This window comes from Miniopterus natalensis, chromosome 19 (genome assembly GCF_054644295.1).
Source record: "Miniopterus natalensis isolate mMinNat1 chromosome 19, mMinNat1.hap1, whole genome shotgun sequence".
NCBI classification, from domain to species: Eukaryota; Metazoa; Chordata; class Mammalia; order Chiroptera; family Miniopteridae; genus Miniopterus; species Miniopterus natalensis.
Window position 1 is genome coordinate 10,689,999 of NC_142099.1, and position 20,626 is coordinate 10,710,624.

Below are 20,626 nucleotides of genomic sequence, written 5' to 3' on the forward strand. Positions count from 1 at the left end.
AGGCTTCATCGCACATATTTTCAGGGTGCGAATGAGGGGGGTTGTAACTCAGGGTGACGGCGTGCTAGTTGCAAGGCCAGTGGAACTCAAGCAGAATGGGGGAGGGAGTCAGCACTTGGTGGTTGGTTCCTCAAGGGCATGGACCCCGTTACTTCTGCTTGGTCTGCTGAACTGGTGCAGGAATGATGGTTGAAGGACATGGCTCCGGCACCGTGGGTTGGCATGGCTCTGGCACCTTGGGGAGACATGGCTCAGGAACCACAGGGTGGCAGGGCTCAGGGACCTTGGTATGGCAGGGCTCAGGAACCTTGGTGTGGCAGGGCTCAGGAACCTTGGTGTGGCAGGGCTCTGGCACCTTGGTGTGGCAGGGCTCTGGCACCTTGGTGTGGCATGGCTCCTTGGTTTGAGGGACACATGGTTCCTGGGGTGGAGGCTGGCAGGGCTGTTTCACCTGCTGCTGCTGAAGCTGGGGGGGTGGGGCACAGGGCTGCTTCTGCTGCTGGGAACTCATGGTTCAAAGGAAGTTGGACCTAGAGACAGAACAGATAGGATAAGCTAGGGAGGAAGACACGTTCAATGCTAGTTCAGGTCTCCTAAGAAGCAAATATTTTCCTTTTTCTCTCTTTACCACTAAGGACAGCTTGATGAGTTCTGAGCCTTTGAACAGGGGGAATGGAGAGATAATTTTTTCTGCTCCACTCAGAGCCCCTCCCAGTGCTCTCTTTCTTCCTGGCACATTTAAAAACCCAATTAGCAACACAACACAGCTGCAGGCTCCTGGCAGAAATGTGAGAGCACAATATTAGATCACATGGAAATGTCATGATATTATTTGGGGAAAAAACCTCAGTAACTTCAGCCCACCCACACATTTCTGATAATAGAATGGTTTGTCACCTATAAGATAATTACTGACTTCTCTAGAACCCCACATGATCCCCCCTCCAGCCTTGCTAACACCCTACTCTGCCTCACATGTTTCCTTCAATCTGCTCGTTCAAGCGCTACCCAACCACATGGGTCACAGATGGCCTCATACGTTACCTTCTAGAGCAAGCCTTCTAGAAATCACCTCTGTCCCCAAACTGCACAGCACTCTGCTTGTCCTTATTGCTTTATGCAGGTCACTTTCTACATTGTATTTTAGCTTTCCTTTCTATGTCTTATTTTCCTGTATAAATTGTAGTTTCAGGTAATAAAATCCCTGTTGTTTAGATTTTTTTTTTTTTTTTTTTAGCAAAGTACCGACAATAAATTCTCACAAAACAGTCTGCCAAAAGAATGAAATTCTTTGTATTAAGGTCATGAATAAAGAAAGAGTTATAATGTCACCACAAGCTCTACTAACTATAAGTTAGCAGGACCTATCCTGCTAACTGAGGGTCCCACACGAGCCAACCCTCTTCTCACTGGCACAGCAAGAACGGATGAGCAATATTGATAACATCTCAGGACCCTTCAAGCGCAGGCTATGATCACTTTCACAACAAAGCTATCCCTAGAGGCTGTAACTCTAATAACTGAACTTCAATAGTTGGGGGAAAGATAGCAAGAATACCAAAGAGTTCCAATAAAAAGAAAATACCTTGAGCGAATGGTAGAAGTTCGGAGGAAGGAGAGTCTCCTGGTGCACAGCAAAGGCAGGCTGTGTAGTCACTCGAGCTGGTGTGGTGTCCCCAGTCAACGGGCTTTTTATAGTGACTGAACCCTGTCTCAAGGAAATGGGACTTTTTTTTTTGAACTGCTGTGTCTTAATCTTTGCCTGCCAAGCATGATTCACCCCAGTCCCCTCATCTACTTGTTGGTTCAGTTTTTGTGATGAAACCACCCACCTGACATTTCTTTGGCACTTGTTATCTGACAATGATGTCACCTGGGCCTTGTCCCCACTGAGGGTCCTTTACACCCAACTGGAATGTTTACAGAGAGGGTGGTGTGGACTGAAAGGTGAGAGGAGGAAAAGTTCTAGGGCTGCTGGATCCAGCATCAGCCCTGTTTCCCAGAGGCCCTAATCCTCGGCACACACCAGGCTTGTTGCACTGCTTAGTATTGCAAGTGGAAGTGGAGATAAACAGTCGTTCCTGGTTCTCCCGGGAGGCCAAGGGCATGGTGGCATCAACTTCCCCAGACAGGAAAAAGCAATAATTCTGTATGTCCCTTCCTAAGTGTACCCAGGTCTGAGAGGGGAAAGGCAAGGCTCAAATGATTCTTTTGGCCCTAAAAATCCTTCACCCCAAGAGAGACCCCAGGGTCAAGAGAAGACAGGGCTTGAGGACCCCGTCAGTGATGGGGACACCCATCAGTGAAAGACTGGAGAAACAAATCAGGTTCAGCAGCCCCAGAGAAACCTGGTCCTTTTACCCATCCATTTGTTCTGTCTTATGTGCCAGTGGACCCTGAAGATGCTGCCTCCCATGGGGACCCCTTCCTGGGGCAACACAGGGACATGGGACCTGGAATTCCTTGACCCTTTATACCGGAGTCCACTCTGCTCAAGATAAAATGAAAGTGAAGCCACTAATCCAGGCCTATACATAGACACACTCACCTCTTTCCCCATGAGAGACAACTCAAGGTCTAAGTGCTTGGCTTCCATGTGTTGGGACACCAGGAACGGAAGGTGACTGTACAAGCCCTGTTTCTTTGGATAACAATAATAATAATAAATAATGGAATTAACGGAACAGAATAAGGGCTATTTGGGATCAAGGACTATGTATAGAAGGAAGAAAGCAAATAAATACTTGGCAACTCCAAAGCTGGACTGTGAAAAGATGTGAGGGCTTACCAAGGGCCTGTTCTCCTACTGTGGAGCACACAGCCATGTGGAGTTGGTGGGACCATGTGACTGACATCTAGCTAAAGGAATGTCATTGGAAATACTGATTGTCACCCCTATATCTAGGGGTTTAAGAGCAAGCTTGCTTTCTCCCCCACTTTCTTCCTCTGCGTGCTTGGTAGAGGAAGGAGTGGTCCTGAAGGTTATGAGGGATGGAGGGGATGGAGTTTGAGTTCCTGCCAACCCACCATGGAATAGGGTATATATATATATATGAAAAATAAAATTCTATTGTATGATGTCACAGACATTTTGGAGATTTTTGTCTCAGAGGAAAATCTACCCTGACAAATATATATGACATGAATACATTTTATTTATTATGTGTTTCATTGTTTTAGTGATAGGAACATTGCTAGGGTGTGATCAGAGAGATTAACTAAATAAAAACTCTGATAGGAACTATAGCTCTAAGAGTTTTCCAATAGGTTTTTTGCTTTTAAGCAATATATCTAAGCAGAGTAGAAATTGCATGATAAGCCATATTTAGCATATTTATAACAAAATGCTCATAGACTTTGAGTTTTGTTCATCTTAATGGGAAACATGCTTTTAAAAAGAAGTTGTAGGAAAATAAAACTGCAACTTATATATTATAAAAATAAAGACTAGTGTTGTTGATGATTATATTTTATGTCCCATTTCTCTGGAGAATCCTATCATATTTCTTATAATTTTTTCACTCGAAAAGTAGCGTGGGGTTTTCTGTTCTTAAGCCCCTGCTGCTGTCATGAAATTTACACAGGAAATGGACAGACTCCAACTGGGGAATCTCTCAATCAGATTTGGGGGAAATGATCCAACTGTCAGATTTCTCCCAGTTTTCTGGAAGGTACAGCACCCACTTTTCCAAAGTATCGCAGGTGTAAGGAGAACAGAGCCGGGGTTTATAGTTCCACTGCTTTAGATGTGGACAGAGCAGAGCAGAGTGGGAAGGATCAGAAGTGATCTGGATCCACAGTGAGGTTCAGAATGTTCCCCTCCAACCCACAGTGTCATCTGGTGAAGGTATAAACCATTCAGCACCTCAGAAGACATGAGATTAAGTCCTACTATTTGATAGGTGGCAGGCTGGGCTCCGAGCCTACAGCCCTGAACAGGACAGAGAGGGTTCCTGCCTTCATGGTGCTAGAAGTCAGATCTAGCGTCCGTGGGTGTGATGAGGGTCATGGTGCGGGACACACAGGGCAGCCGGCCCAGGCTGCAGCCCCCCTGACAGCCGTCCCTGCAAATGTGTTAAGGGCCAGAGGGCCTGATAAGACCAAAGCAGGGGCAGGCCACTGAGCTCTGGGGACGTGGGAGTGGCAGGCTTGGGGAGGGCTGTAGAATATAAAGCATTATAGAGAACAGACAGAAGAGGGGGGAGAGAGGGGAGAAAATTAAGTTGAGAGCTGGCAAAGACTAGGTGAGGAAAATAGTTTCCCTAGGCCCACCATGAGACTTCTGAGTCAGACAGAAGACAGTTCATGGAACTCCCTCAGTCATCACTTTCTGTCTGAACCAGAAGAAATCTTTTATTTTTAAAAAATAATTATGAAGGTCACAGTTCCAGGAGGAAGAAAAAACATAAAGATGTAGAAAAAAGGAAGAAAAACAAAGAGAAACCAATGTGCATTTCTTTATCTGCACAAGTTCCATCAGCTCCCGGGCTGTGGATGTGAATTTTGCCAAACTGTACATAGTTTGAGCTTCAAGTCCCTCATGAGAAGCAGTACCTGCTCTCTAAATTTCCATTGAAATCGGCAGTAATGTGAAGCCACGTCTCAAGTGCACACCACGGACCCAAGTCATGTCATTTCCTCCTGCCGGTTTCACAACCACTCATCACCTTGTAGTGACTTGTTGGACAATTTCTGTGTTACTGGTTTCCAAATATCTGGAATTCTTGCAAAACTTATTTGGATTTCCTGTTCCTGTCACCTGTCTCACTCACCTTGAAGTTATGGACCATGCATCTTATCATAAAATGGAGTTTGTTCCTCCAGGACTACTGTAGCCCTTCTGAAGCTTTATGGTGTCTTCTCTGTTGCTGGAAACAGCTCTCTAATATCCCAACCCACTCAGCTCAGACCTGCAGCCCCGCTGGTCACCCCTGAAATCCACAAGGCCAGGCTGCAGAAGAGAGTGAGGACCCGGGGTCTGGAGAACTGGGCTCTGGGTATGTTGCAAAAACATAATTTCTGGGTTACTCTAATGAACGTTTTGATAATCTTTTTTTTTTTTTTTTTTTTTACTTGAAAAATGGAATGGCTGTACTAGATGCTCTTAAGTCTCTTTCACTCCTGACGTTTTACAGCTAATGACCAGTTCTTTCCCAACACAGCGGCTTACTGTTCACCTCGCCTGGACTGTGTACCCCTAATCCCTGTCTAAAACTCACCACCAGTTTGAGTCATAGGATAAATCTGTTCCTGTGAGTTAAATTGGTAAAGACAACCAGAATAATTAGGTTCAGGTATGTAGCAGTGATGTTTTGGGCAATAAGTAGGGGCCCTGGGGACAGGGTCCTCAGGATCAGAGGTGGCTTGGAGTAGGCACCATAGAATCGAGGCATGAGTCAGTCCGGTGCCAGAGGAGAGCCCTGCTCCAGGTGTGGCTGCCCAGAGTGACAGGCTCTGGGTTGCATTACACAATAGCCATTGTCATTCTTGGGATGCCCCTCAAATGTAATGGAAACACACAGCACCAGGACAGATAGATGATGGCGACACCAACTCCTCTCTGATGACAGGTTCTATCATGATGGAATAGCAGTGAATGAGGCAGTCATCCAATGACACATATAGTCAGGAGTGGACTTTAAAGTGATTTAATGGAAGCAGAGCAGGAAATGTGCATATCTTCCCATTCAGATTCCCTCTTCAGATGAACACTGAGCAGCTCAAGAGCAAAAAACCCACTAAGACCCCTGCTTAATTTAGAGGCTCAGGGGAACTCTGAAGTGAGTGTAAGGAAGGCTTCATAGCACACATTTTTAGATGCAAACAGGAAAGAGATGGTGACTCAGGGTGAGAACATACTGATTATAAGATCTATAGACAATTAAGACACAGAAGCAGAAGGGAAGGTCTTTAGGATCCAGTGGTCAGCTGCTCAAGGGCATGGCTGTGACCACATTACTTCTGCCTGATCTCCTGCTGGGATGGGCCTGTAGTAACATGGAACCGTAGGGTGATTCAGCTCTTGGACCTTGGTGTGGCCAGGCTGAGGAAACAGGGTGGCATGACTCCTTGGTTATGGGAACAAATGGTTCTTGGGGTGGAGGCTGGCAGGGCTGTTCCACCTGCTGCTGCTGCTGAAAGTAGGGAGGGAGCTGGGGAGCTCATGTTTCAGAGGGGGCTGGACCTAGTGGTTTGGTGAAACAAAGAAGACAGATGTAATGATAATATATCTCATCTCATGCCGCTTCAGGTGGGAGAGCCTCTCTTCTCTTTCCTTCTGTTTCCCAGAATCCATGGGAACTTTGGGGATCCCTGTGCACTTTCAAGAAGAGAAGCTTGAAGGTGCTTTATTCTGCTCCACATGAATGGAGCCCTGATCTATCCTTCCTTTCTTCCTGGTGATTCTGGAAACCTACATTGGAAACACAGCACAACACTGGCTCCCAGGATTGACTGAATCCACAGGTTTTGAATAATCTTGAAAGATGTTAAAGTCAAAAGTCTCAAGTCTACCCCCTCAAGTCCACAACATAGCTCTCATAGCTCTCCCAGGTAAACTGCACACCAATCTGCCATGAGCCCACGTGATGCCACCTCTGACCTCCTGTCCACGCCATCCTCTCTGAGCTTGCTTCCTGGAAGGCTCTCCATTCTATTGCTGTTTCCACACATGCTCACCCATCATGGCCTTCCTCCAGACACTCTCTGCCAGATCCAAGTCACCTTCCTCATTTGCCAGAGCACATTACCTGCCCTGCCCTCTCTCTTAATCACTTTCCTTGCAGTATGTTTGCAAATTAACCTCATGTTTTGTTTTAAGGATCATAGGGTCATCGGGTCACAAAACAAAGAAGAATTTAACTTTTGATCATTCAAATTGCCCAGTGCAATGCCTTTGATACTGGAAGTTCTTAATACAATTAGACTAATAATTAAAATGTTACTGAAAGAGCCCTGGATATAAAGTCCAGTCCATATTCTCCTGTTAATTGAATAGCTATCTTTACAGAAATGATTTCCCTTTTCTGACCAATTTCCACAGCTATAATCTAAATGGGAAGTACAAAAGACCTACTTTACTACCCAAAAGTGCGAACTGCAATTGCATTTAAAATAAATATATCTTTAGAACGTTAAGAGATCCTAATCCAATCAAATAAAATACCACTGGATGAGTATTGACAAGTTCCAAGCAGGAAGTCTTACCTGTGTGCCAAAAAGTTTGAGCTGCCTGGCCTCTTGGGTCAGCGGAAAGTCTTGGATAGCTCAATTTTTATACAGAAAACTATTCCTACCTTTAAAAAGTAGGATTTTTTAAGACTACTCTAGCTTATTATATAATAATCCAGCTTTTATAATGACAATCTCTGGCTTAACTTTTTTTTTTTTTTTGAGATTTAGTATTTGACAATGATGTCACCCTGGGTCTGTCCCCACTGTACATTCTTTGTGGTAAGGTAATAAAGAGGCTTTTTGGATGGTTATGAGTAAAATCAGGGGGAACTTCTGAGTTTCTGGGATCAGAAAAACCATGCCTCTTTACAGGACCTTAATCTTTAGCTCAGATTCATTCTATTGAATGTTTGAGTTTCTTAAGTGGATGTGGAGATGAACAATAGGCATTACTGGTTCTTCTAAGAGGCCATGCAGATGGTGACAATCAGTGAACCATCTTATGTTCATCTTTCAGTGGATCCAGGACTGGGAGAGGAAAGGAAAGGCTAAAATCCCTGCTTTATAAATAAGATGTTTTGACTTTGGAGGAAGCCTTAAGATGTCACATTGCCCAAGGACAGTAGACCTTATTGGGGATATACAGCCCTGAAGCCCCTGCCTCTCAGGAAGTCTCTTATCTGGGGACAACACAGAAACAAGTGAGCTATGAGTCCCTGAATTCATACACCAGTCATGTCCTCTGATCATGGTAAGAAGAAACAGAAGTCACTAACCCAGAGTTGACCTCAACACCCAATTTTTACTAGGCATTGCCCTTGAGAAATTCTAACATTCTTGAAACTCAGATATGTGGGTGGTTCCTGCCATTCACTGCTTTACCCCTGTGTTGCTCCCATAAACCTGAGCCCTCAGGCAGAGCCACTGCCATGAGCTCCTTCCATCAGTTCACCAAAGTCCTAGTTGCACTTTTTCCTCACACCTGTCTGGTAGATGCTCAGTCAATGGACAGTTGCCAAAAAAGGGAGGGGGTTCAGGTTGTATTTCACAATGCCTGTATCGACACTTATGTCCCCTAAAGCCCTGTTCTGTCTTGTGGGCAAACACTGTTTAATCCACCATGTTTATTGTTGCCGTTGTATACTAATGACCTGAGCGCAGTTAGAACATGTTTTGTACCCAAAATGTGGGACCCTTATACTAGGGTTGGAGAGTGGCAGTCACATCTAAATGTCATTTTTCAAAAATTATGGAGGTCATAGTTCTGGTAGGACTTAGGAAAGTGAAGGCGAGGAAAAGAAGAGAGAACCATACAGAGAAACCATCGTATCTACACAAATTGAAATGAACAACCAGGCTGTGGACCTGAAGTTTGCCAACCTGTGTATAGTTTGGATGTAAATCTCTTTACCCAGAACGAGTACCAACTTTCTAAATGGCTTTCCCGGTGGGGGCCAATTTTGCCAAGTCACAGAGGAGAGGAACTGAGGCAAGACAGGAGCTGGGACAAGACTGGAACAACTCCTCATTTAACCCATAGGTGGTTTCAGCTGTCAGTTAGTGGGCAGGATTGGAGGCCCTTGGACTGTGTGAGTGGAGTATTGGAGCATCCAGTGTCCCTACCAGAAGATCGAGAATTGGAATGGGGATGTGTGGGGAAGAGAGACACGTAGGCTACCCCAACCAGGATGTGGAATCCCCCACCGTTGGCTGCTGATGTGGGACCTGCTGAAGAGTCTCAGGACATACATGGGCAGGACATACATGTCCTCTAGTCAGCTACCTCTTCTCTGACTTCTGTATTGTCTAATATCATGATTAAAAGTTCTACAAAAATCAAATAACACTACATAATGCATGAAGTGGAAAAACCGAGCTATTAAAAAATGAACACTAATGTATAAGCAGTCAAATAGCCATAGTTACATTTTGCTTCACTTGGTGTCAGGATATATTTTTCTATAAACCCACACACATGCATACATTATTAAAAAGATGCTTTGGTCATATTGTTTAGTATCTGTTTTTGTAATAATATAATCTGAACATTTTCCAATCAGACTAATCATTCTTCTACAACAATCTTTTTAATGCTGCAGTATAAACCCAACATAGACATCTCATCAGTTATTGCATTATCTATTGACATGCATTCAAGTGTTATCAACTTTTCATACTATGTAAGATGTTGAAATGAATATCCTCATGTATAAAATATTTGTGTACATTCATGACTATTTCCTAAAAATAAATTTCTAGACTAAAATGATGGTTCAAGGGTCAGGCATATCTTTAAACCTTTTGATTCTTTCTTGCCAAACTCTTCTTTAAGATGTTTAAACTATATTCATAAAATCTGTGTATCATACAGTCCATTTCCCCTTTCAGGATCAGCCTGTTTAATTGCGAGTGGCCTGGAGTTATCTCTAGACTCTCCCACCGTTGAAATCAGCAGTAATATGAGGCCAGTTGAAATGTGCATACCATGCAAACCCAAGACACGTCATTCCCTTCTGCTAGTGTGACAACTACTCATCGCCTTGTAATGACTTGTTGGACAGTTTCTGTCTTACAGTTTCCAAATATTTCTGAGTTCTTGCCAACTCTATTTGGAGTGCTGTGCATCACTCAGATATTCTCTGTCACCTGTCTCATACCTGCTTGGTGGCGTGGACCACCAACCTTGTCAAGACATGGGGTTCACTTCCCAGTGACCACTGCAGCCATTCTGAAATTTTATGTTGGCTTCACTGATTTTGGAAAATGTTCCCTAAAATCCAAGATGCACTCAACAAAGGCCTGCAAACCTGCTGGTCATCCTTGAAATCAGAAGCATCTGCAGGAGAAAGTGAGGGTCTAGAAATCTGGAGTACTGGGCTCTGGGTATGATTTGGAAACAGTTTCTGGTTGGTCTTAATCTCCTTTCTGGATATCAACTTCTTTATCTGGAAATGCAGGGGCTGTACTAGGTGCTATTTAATCCTCTTTTCACCCCTGACATTTTATAGCTTAATGGCCTGTTCTCCACCAGTTCCTGGCCAGTTATCCACCTCACTTGGATCACATACTCCTTGTAATCTCTTCTTCAAATCCACCTCTTTTGAGTCACTTGATAACTAGGTTTCTGTGGTTTATTTTGGGACACTATTGTGTGTGTGTGTGTGTGTGTGTGTGTGTGTGTGTGTGTGTGTGATTATGTGCATGTTTATATGAGGACCTGAGTACTGTATCTCCCAGAGAACACAACAAATTCTCCAAGGGGAGACATGGTGTACCCTCCTCTCCCTCTTCCTGCTATAGAGAGTTTCAGGCCTCCCTGCACAAGATGGGTGCCCAGCAAAAGATAACACTGTCTGAGCTACCCATCGTGTAGATAATTAGGTGAGTGTGTGGCTACTTACTAAATGTGCCTCTTTGTGAGGGTATGTCTGTGTGTGTTGGACGTCTGGAAGGTAAACTGAGAGAAGGAAACCAAAATAATTAGGTTCAAGTTTGTAGCAGTGATGTTTTGGGGAATAAGTAGGAGCCCTGGGGACAGGGTCTTCAAGATCAGAGGTGGCCTGGAGGAGGCACCATGGAACTAAGGCATGACTCAGTCCTGTGCCAGAGGAAAGCCCTGCTCCAGGTGTGGCCGCCCAAAGTGACAGGCTCTGGGTTGCATTACACAATAGCCATTGCCATTCTTGAGATGACCCCTAAATGTAATCACACACACACACACACACACACACACACACACACACTCATGGAAACACACAGTACCAGGACAGATAGATGATAGATGCCTACACCAACTCCTCTCTAATTATTCATGATAGACCAGGAAGGGGCAGATTTACCCAATGACACAAACAGCCAAAAGTGGAATTAAAGTGATTTAATGGAGGCAGAGCAGGAAACAGGCATTCTTCTCATCCTGATTGACTCTTCAGATGAGACCTGAGCAACTTAGGACCAGCAAAGCCACTTAGGCTTTCTGCATAATTCAGAGGCTCAGAGGACTTTTTAGAGTGTGCAAGGGAAAGCCTCATAGCACATATTTTTAGGATGCAAATAAGAGGGAGATTCTGGCTGATGGTGAGAACATACTGATTGCAAGCTCTACAGATAATTAAGACACAGAGCAGAAGGGAAGAAGGTTTTCAGCATCTGGTGATCAGCTCAAGGGCATGGCTGTGACCCACATTACTTCTGTTTGGTCTTCTGCTGGGCTGGGCCTGGAATGACCGTTGAAGGAAATGGCTCAGGGATCATAGGCTGGCCAGGCTGAGGGACTTTAGGGTGGACTGGCTCAGGAAGCTTGGTGTGACCCTTCTCAGGAAACGTAGGATTGACTGGTTCAGGGTATTTGGTGTAGCCTGGTTCTGGAACCTTGGTGTAGCCAGGTTGTGGAACCTTGGTGTGGTCAGGTTGAGGAACGTTGGTTTGGCCAGGATGTGGAACCTTGGTGTGGTCAGGTTGAGGAACCTTGGTTTGGCCAGGATGTGGAACCTTGGTGTGGTCAGGTTGAGGAACGTTGATTTGGCCAGGATGTGGAACCTTGGTGTGGTCAGGTTGAGGAACCTTGGTTTGGCCAGGATGTGGAACCTTGGTGTGGTCAGGTTGAGGAACGTTGATTTGGCCAGGATGTGGAACCTTGGTGTGGTCAGGTTGAGGAACGTTGATTTGGCCAGGATGTGGAACCTTGGTGTGGTCAGGTTGAGGAACCTTGGTTTGGCCAGGCTGTGGAAGCTTGGTGTGACCAGGTTCCTTGGTTATGGGAACAAATGGTTTTTGGGGTGGAGGCTGGGAGGGCTGTTTCACCTGCTGCTGTTGAAGCTGGGGAGGTGGGATGGAGGGCTGCTTCTGCTGGTGGGAACTCATGATTCAAAGGAGGTTGAACCTAGGAACAGAAATGTTGAGCCAGTGGTTTGGTGAAACAAAGTAGAATAATTTAATGATAAATGTATCTCATCTCATGCCCCTTCAGATGTGAAAACCTCTCTTCTCTGTCCTTCTGTTTCCCAGAATCCATGGGAACTTTGGGGATCCCTGTGCACTTTCAAAAAGACAAGCTTGAAGGTGCTTTATTCTGCTCCACATGAATGGAGCCCTGATCTATCCTTCCTTTCTTCCTGGTGATTCTGGAAACCTATATTGGAAACACAGCACAACACTGGCTCCCAGGATTGACTGAATCCACAGGTTTTGAATAATCTTGAAAGATGTTAAAGTCAAAAGTCTCAAGTCTACCCCCTCAAGTCCACAACATAGTTCTCCCAGGTAAACTAGTTCTCCCATAGTTCTGCACACCAACCTGCCATGAGCACACATGATTCCACCTCTGACCTCCTGTCCACGCCATCCTCTCTGAGCTTGCTTTCTGGAAGGCTCTCCATTCTATTGCTGTTTCCACACATGCTCACACATCATGGCCTTCCTTCAGACACTCTCTGCCAGATCCAAGTCACCTTCCTCATTTGCCAGAGCACATTACCTGCCCTGCCCTCTCTCTTAATCACTTTCCTTGCAATATGTTTGTAAATTAGACCCATGTTTTATGTTCTCTGACGAATGGTATGTTCATGGAGTAAAGGAAAACCTATCGTTTGAACATGTAGATTGCCAGTGCAGTGCCTCAATATTTCAAATTCTTAGTAATGATTAGAAATATTAAAAGTACCTTGGAGGTGGTATAGTCCCTATCCTATAACTGAACAAGTCATCATTACAGAATCCACTCCTCTTTTTTGACCCCAAGTTCCATAGTTACAATCTGAGTGGGACATCAACAAATCTGTACTGTCACCTTAAACACAAATTACCATTGCATTTAAAGTAAATATAAAAAATAAAGTAAATATACATTTAGCATGACAAACAGACTCCAAGCAAATAAAATACAATTGGACAAGTATTAAGAAATTACAAGTAGAGAGATTCACCTGGTGCAGAGAAAACTTCAAGCTGTCTGGCCTCTCTCAGGTCTGATGGGGAGTCTCTGGCCAGCTAACATTTTATACAGAATATGAGCCTTGCTTTAAGGAAGTGGAATCCTTTTTGGACTATCCTATCTTTATTCCAGCTTTTGTAATGAAAATCTCTGGCTTAACATTTTTTGGCACTTACTCTTTGACACAGATGTTACCTGGGCTTGGCCCCACTGTCCACCCTTTTTGGTGGGGTTGCTGTGGGTAACAGGATTCCAGTGTGGTGATGAGTTACATGAAGGGGAAGTTTGGGGCTCTGGGACCAGGAACAAGTACGTTTCTTGGACAGAGCCTTAATCTTTAGCTCAGACTAATTCTGTTGAGCATTTTAATTCTCTAAGCGGATGTGGAGGTGAACAATAGGCACTACTGGTTCTTCTGGGAGGCCCTGAAGAACAGTAGGTGAATCATCTGATCTTCACCTAAGTGGCTATTCAGTAAGTGACAATAAGTGAGCAACATGCTGTTCTGTTTCTTAGCAGATGCAGGCCTGGGAGAGGAAAAGAAAGCCTAAAATGCCTGCTTTAGAAATGAACTGTTTCTACTCTGGTGAGAGCCTTAAGATGCCATGTTGACCAAGGACAGCAGATGTCATTTGGGATGGAGAGTAAGGATTGACTGGATCTGTTCAACATGATGCACAGCCCTGAAGACCTTGCCTCTCATGGGTTCTCTTTTATCGTACACCAGTCATGTCCTCAGATCATGGTGGATGAAACAGAGGTCACTAACCTAGAATTGACCTCAACACACAATCGCTTGCTAGGTGTGGCCCTGGAGAAATCCAAACATCCTTAAAACTCAAGTATGTGGATGGTTCCTCCCTTCCCACTGCTTTACCCCTGTGTTACCTCCCATGAACCTGAGCCACTACTATGAGGTCCTTCCCTCAGTTCCCAAAAGGCCTAGTTGTACCTTCTCCTCACACCAGTCTGGTAGATGCTCAGTCAATGGGCAATTATTGTTTTCCCTGATGGCTGTGTAGTGGAAGGAAGGAAGGAAGGAAGGAAGGAAGGAAGGAAGGAAGGAAGGAAGGGGAGATAGAGAAAGCATTATTTTAGAGAGATGTATGTAAATTGCTTTGATAATCATAAAGCAACTACCTGAAAATGATTTACTTTCTTATGAAATCTCATGAAGTAATCTGAGAAGACGGTGAGGGTTCATCGCCTTCTTCCTCTGCTTCCTTTCCCACTTATCTTCTTCTCTCTCTGCTGGTGTCTGACCAGTCACCTCCCTCTGAGACGGTGCCAGTGCCGCCCCCATACCTAAGCTCTAGTTCTCCTCTTGGGTTGGGTGCAGGTCCCTTGCCTCTTTAAAACCATCTCTCAGGAGCCCCGGACACAGGGAGATTTGACCAGACTCTGCTGATCTACCTGGGATTCTTATCTCCAGAGGTACCTGCTCCTCTATACAAATCTGGGTCTTTCTTGTGGATTCTGGACTTTGGTTCTAGAAGAAATTCCTTTCTCATTTCCTGTTTTTCTTTTCTGAGTGGACTTTCTCCTACCCCGTCCTGATATTTTGTTCACTCTTATAAAAAAAAAGCCTCTCTGGCACCAGCCTCTAGGTGATTTATTAAACAACAACAGAAAACTAAAAATTATTTATTGCTAATGACAAAAATGTAAACTTTTAAGCAAATATTATAATTTTGTGTGCAAAGAATGAGGTTCAGAACATTTCCCTCAAATCCATAGCATACTTTAATGAAGGTATAGACCACTCAATATCTCAGCAAACATCAAGTAAGCTCCTAACATTTGACAGGCAGGCACTTGGTTCTGCAGAGGTGTGAGGGTGGTAGGGGAGTGTAGGGGGCGCTGAACATACAGCAGAAAAGAGACAGAGGGCAGAGGGACAGGGGCCTGAGCAACAAGTGGAGAAGCGAGTACGAGTAGGGAGAGGCAGGAAGCCTGCTGGGAACGTTGCAGGCACAGACCCCTCAAAAGGACTCTTCTGAGTCAGAGACAGGAGAAAACAGCCTGTGGCCCAGTGGGAACTCCCTTACTGAGCATTTCTCATCTAAACCAGGTACTATCTGCTGTTTTCTTCAGCACGCATGGAGGTTTGTGATGCTGCTGGGACAGAGGAAACCAAGATCTACCCATGAAGAGAACAGAATGTGCATCTCTTCATCTGCACAGGGGACATCCGCATCCAAGCTGGAACCATGCAGTTAGCCACCCCTGTGTAGTTTGACACTCAAACTCCTCACACAGACAAGCATCCTACCCCCTGCTGGTGGCTGGGTGACAGGCATTCTACAGCTGGAGAGAGTTGCTGAGGGAAGAGGAGGAGCTCAGACCAGATAGAGAACTAACTCCACCTCTGCCAGATGACCTTGAGTTCACAGGTTCAAGGGCAGTGGGGAAGACTAGAGTCCTTGGTTGTAAGTGGGGTAAGGGAGTGGTATTCTGGGAGATTTTTCACAATGCCGTGTCCATGCTTTTTGTGTCATTGTAAGTTTATATAGGAAATAGAGTAAAGATCACCCCTCTTAGGCTGCTCCTAGGGCAGGCACTGTGGAGTCTACTCTCCTTCTGCAGCATTGAGGTCATCATATTGGGCATTCAGTGAAAGATAAACGCTGACTAAGGTGATCAAATCAGCATGGATGTGTGTGTTGTGTGACTTGGGGGATCTGTGTGTGTGTGTCTAGGAGTCTACCTGTGTGTGTTTCTCTGTGGTGAGTGCGTGGGTAGGTATGTTTGTGGACCTGTGTGTGTGTGTGTTTGTGTTTGAGTGTGTGTGTTTAAGTGCTTGGCTTCCTTGTGTTGGGGCAACAGGAAGGGAAGATAAGTGAGGGACAGATAATCACACTGGAATATGTACAAGCACTATTTTTTTGGAATAATAATAATAATGGAATAAACTAGACAGAATAAGGGCTATTTGGGGACAAGAGCTCAGAGTCAGAGGTGGCTTGAGGCAGCGACCATCTACATTCAGATATGATACACTCAGGGGCAAGAAGAAAGCCCTGCTCCGGCTGAAGCTGCCCAAAGCAGGAGGTTCTGGGTGGCCTTGACTGCTCTCCCATTGGCAGCCCAGGGACATCCTGTGAGTACAACAGTCACACGTACACATCTGCACATTCTCAGTGCCTGCATCAGACACTTTTTGACAACAGCCCTCATGAAAGCCCTGCTGTGTGCGGTTCCTACTTCATGTTGAGAGAAGAGTGAAGAAAGCTGAGTCAGCCAATGACACACATAGCCAGCTATGGAGTTAAAATGATTTATTGGGGGCAGAGCAGGGAAGAATCACTTGATCCCACCCCCCAAAATCACTCTTCAGATGAGCCCTGAGCAGCTAGAAGACTATCTCAGCCAGTGAGACTTTCAGGCTTATTCAAGGGCTCAGGAGCCCTCCAGACTGAGTGTGAGGGACATCTTTCTGGAGGTGTAAGGAGGGAGGGGTAATGTTAATTGTAAGTGGGATAGATAAGCAGAATGGGAGAGGGGATTCAGCATCCAGTGCTCGTTCCTCAAGGGCACAGACCACATTACTTCTGCTTGGTCTGCTGAACTGGCGCTGGAATGACCTTTGAGGGACATGGCTCCGTAACCTTGGTGTGGCAGGGCTCCGTAACCTTGGTGTGGCATGGCTCAGGAACCTTGGTGTGGCATGGCTCAGGAACCTTGGTGTGGCATGGCTCAGGAACCTTGGTGTGGCAGGGCTCAGGAACCTTGGTGTGGCATGGCTCAGGAACCTTGGTGTGGCATGGCTCAGGAACCTTGGTGTGGCAGGGCTCAGGCACCTTGGTGTGGCATGGCTCAGGAACCTTGGTGTGGCATGGCTCAGGAACCTTGGTGTGGCATGGCTCAGGCACCTTGGTGTGGCATGGCTCAGGAACCTTGGTGTGGCATGGCTCAGGAACCTTGGTATGGCAGGGCTCTGGCACCTTGGTGTGGCATGGCTCCTTGGTTTGGTGTGTTTCCTGGGGCGGAGGTTGGCAGGGCTGTTTCACCTGCTGCTGCTGAAGCTGAGGGGGTGAGGTGCAGGGCTGCTTCTGCTGGTGGGAGCTCATGGTTCAAAGGAGTCTGGACCTAGAGGAAGAACAGATGGTTTAAACAGGGATTAAATAGGGAGGAAGCCACATTCAATGCCAAAAAGGTTTAATTTTAGGCCCCTGTACAAGAGTGAGCCTCATCTCCCCTTGGCCGTCCTCTTACAATTGAGAGTAAAATATGCTTTGGTAATTTCTGGGCCCTTTCAAGAAAAGGAGCTTAAACGCAATGTGTTCATTCCATTTCAGTGGGTTCATTGCTAAGCTTCTTTTCTTCCCCAGACATGTCACATCCCTCATTGACAAGTACCCATACTAGGTCTTTTGGAAGGCAATACCTAAGACACAACTGCAGTCTACCCACTCCTAGTACTACACAACATAGCTGTGACTTATAGGATGACTGTATAAGAATCCAAGCTCCTACAGCCTCACTCTGGCCTTTCCTTCCCATCTCTGCTGTCCAAATACTGCTCCACCGTGGCTCACATCATGAGCCATCCCCGGGAACTCTTCATGAGTGTGGCTCCCCAGCAGCCATAGCCCTTCCCTGCCCCTCTCCCCTTACCAGTCACTATGTACTTTGTTCATCTGTGTATATATATGCATTCTCTTCCCTGCTGGGTTGTGAGTCTGTTGAGTAAGTTCCTATGGGTATGATTTACCCAAAGTGCTTAGCATAGTGCCTTAAATATAACAAAGGCTCTGTAGAGGTCTATCATATGAATTAAAAATTTTATAGTAAGTTTCATAAACAGAGAGGACAGTGGTGTTTCTGAGAGTGCTCTGGGCCTGTTGTAGCCATAAGCCTACTTTTAACTTACTGTGGGATCTTGCACAAATATATCCCCTTCCCTGACTCCCAGTTTCATAGTTGTCTACTGAGGTGGCCAACTTAACCACCTACTAAGTTCTCTTCAAACCCAAACTGTGCTTTAATTTAAAATAAAAATATCCCTCCTGGCTAGCATGGCTCAGTGGTTGAGCATCAACCTATGAACCAGGAGGTCACGGTTAAATTCCCGGTCAGGGCACATGCCTGGATTGCAGGCTCCATGCCCAGTAGGGAACATGCAAGAGGCAGCCGATCAACGACTCTCTCTCTCATCATTGATGTTTCTATCTCTGTCTCTCCCTCTCCCTTCCTTTCTCTGAAATCAATAAAAACTTATTTTAAAAAATAAATAAAAATATCCCAGTAGTCTCACTCTCTTATCAACACCCTGCATCAGCCCTCTTACACATTTACCTCTGTCCAGTTTCTAATAATGAAAAAATAAACAAGGATTTCACATTGGTTCCCATCAGAGACTCACCTGGTATGCAGAGAAGAACAGGCTTTCTGGTCCCTCTGATCTGGTGTAAAGTCAACTGCCAGCTGGCTTTTTATAAGATGACTGAGCCCTGCCTTAGGAAAATAGGATCGTCCCAGGCCCCTCTGTTTTCATTCCTTACCTGTCAAACATGATTCACCCCACTCCCCTCAATTACCAGTTGGCTCAGCTTTTGTGATGAAAACCACCCACTTAGTATTTTTTAGCCCTGGCTGCCTGCCATTGATGTCACCTGCGCCTAATTCTCACTGCCACCTTCTCCCTTAGACCAGAGTGTAGGGCTCATGATGGGGGTGGAGTGAGTCATAGTCTTCCTGGAGGGTTTCATAAGTTAACCCTGGAGGGAAATCTGAGTCTTCCTGTGATCTTGCACCTTTCAGCTCTCTTTTTTCTTGAGATGGTTGCACGTCCTATGGGATAGAATACATTTGGGCACATGAGCAAGTGGGGAAGGGGAGGGGAGTGGAGGAGCAGAGGTGGGCATATGTTGTCTGCCTTATAAAGGTAGATAGATGCTACAGGTCATGGAATTGATTGAATGCAGACTCCTCGTCTGGGAGTTTCAAAACCATTATCTCCCTTTCCCGAATCTTTCTCCAAACTCCACTGAACTACACCCATTCAGAATTAATTATTACCTCCCCGGACCCCACCCCTTCCTGACTGGCTGCTAATCTAGGTAAACCTGCTTTGCTTTAACCAACTACACCTTCACCTTTCTCCTATTTAAGAGATTTTCAAGGGATAATTCATCTTCTAGGATAATCTTTCCCTCCACTCCACCCAGCCTTCTGGCCATGGCCCTTTCCTCCTTCCTAACCCAACCATACATCACCCCCACCTGAGACCCTGGAACCTTTTCTAACTGCCTGTGCCCCAAGTCCATCCATGGAGCCCTCAGGGATGACCCCACACACACACCTCTTGCCCACTTCCAACTCCAGTCTCAACACTTAGAGCTCTTGCTGGCTCTGTATCTCCTGGGGGGTGGGGAGACGGGTTCTGAGTGTCAGAGTTGTGCCTGCTAAAAACAGTGGTGTTCCCTTGGTAATACTTGTTCCCTCATTCACCCAGAAATATTAACAGAGCCCTTAGTCTATGCCCATCATGGCTCATTCTAGGAGCTCTCTACAGGAAGACCACTTTCCCTCATCAGATCGGGATTCCCTGGGGCTAGGGACATGGCTTCATTTAGAGCCAGTAGTGTAATGGGTCTTGGGAGTTTGAGGCCACAAGAAGTGAAGTAACTTCCCCCAAGGTCAACAACAAACCCCCCAAGAAAGGGCCTTCAACCCAGAAGTCCTTTTCGCCTTTGTCTCAGCCCCTCCTGATGCCTACAGAGGAAACAAGGCAGGCACATGATTAAAGGGAGAGGGGGAGCCCAGGCTCCTGGCTTGGAGCTGGGTGCACTCAGAGTCCTGGGCAAGCTTTGTGTGTGTGGCAATGAGAAAGGCACAAAGAGCCTTCCCTATGGGCGAGCCTTAATCATGGCGGGATAATCCGCGTAGGTAACCATCAGTCTGCCTCCCGTTTGAAGTGGCCATGGGGATCAACTGAAGGCATTTCTAGCTCTGCTAAAAAACAGGAAAGGACATTAATTAGCCGAGGTGGAAACAAGGCACTGATTCCTCATCACTCTGTGGGCCAGGCTCTGAGAGGAGAGAACTGGCTAAAAGGCTTGTTTTGAACAGGAGTTGCTTTCACTCTGGAAGGGGTCCCCCGTGGCACAGCGACAAGGCCTGGGCACCCTGACCGTAGCAACCCTGGGATGGCAGAAGGTGAGCGGCCTCTGAGCGCCTGCCCAGCTACACCTTCCCTCCCCTGAGGCCAGTTCTTGAAGATTCCCTGCCACGGTCTTCTCTTTTCTGGGGACATAAGAACAGGGATTCCTTGAGTCCTTAACCAGCATTTGATCAGCATAACGTATAACCGAAGCTCAGAGCTGCCCTCCAAACACAGTCTGCTACTGGGTGTGGCCGTAGGAAAATCCAGATCACCCTTCCAACCCAGGTGTGTGGACAGTTCCTCCTCGTCATTGCCCTGCACTCCCACCAAGCACACACCTAATATTTGTGGAGCACCTGCTGGCTCCCCAGCTGAGTCACCTCTCCTTGACTTCAGTCCTGAGTCACCTCCCA

At 45.9% G+C, this 20,626-nt stretch overlaps 1 protein-coding gene across 8 annotated transcripts; it reads right to left on the bottom strand.

Annotated features, from left to right (window-relative positions):
• Positions 1-148: 148 nt before the first annotated feature.
• LOC107542694 (uncharacterized) lies at positions 149-12,036 on the bottom strand. 8 transcript variants are annotated; one of them, XM_087828018.1, is made up of 3 exons: positions 11,449-12,036; positions 501-506; positions 149-397 (listed from the first exon to the last, which is right to left on the bottom strand). In XM_087828018.1, the coding sequence occupies exons 1-3, from the start codon at positions 12,034-12,036 to the stop codon at positions 149-151; spliced, it is 843 nt and encodes a 280-aa protein (XP_087684144.1). The 8 variants fall into 8 exon arrangements, with proteins under 8 accessions (XP_087684144.1, XP_087684151.1, XP_087684150.1 ...); XM_087828023.1 differs by lacking the exons at positions 149-397; positions 501-506 and having other exon boundaries at positions 11,359-11,472; positions 11,545-11,640; positions 11,857-12,036; XM_087828019.1 differs by lacking the exons at positions 149-397; positions 501-506 and adding an exon at positions 11,359-11,415 and having other exon boundaries at positions 11,509-11,568; positions 11,641-12,036.
• Between the last annotated feature and the right edge of the window lie 8,590 nt (positions 12,037-20,626).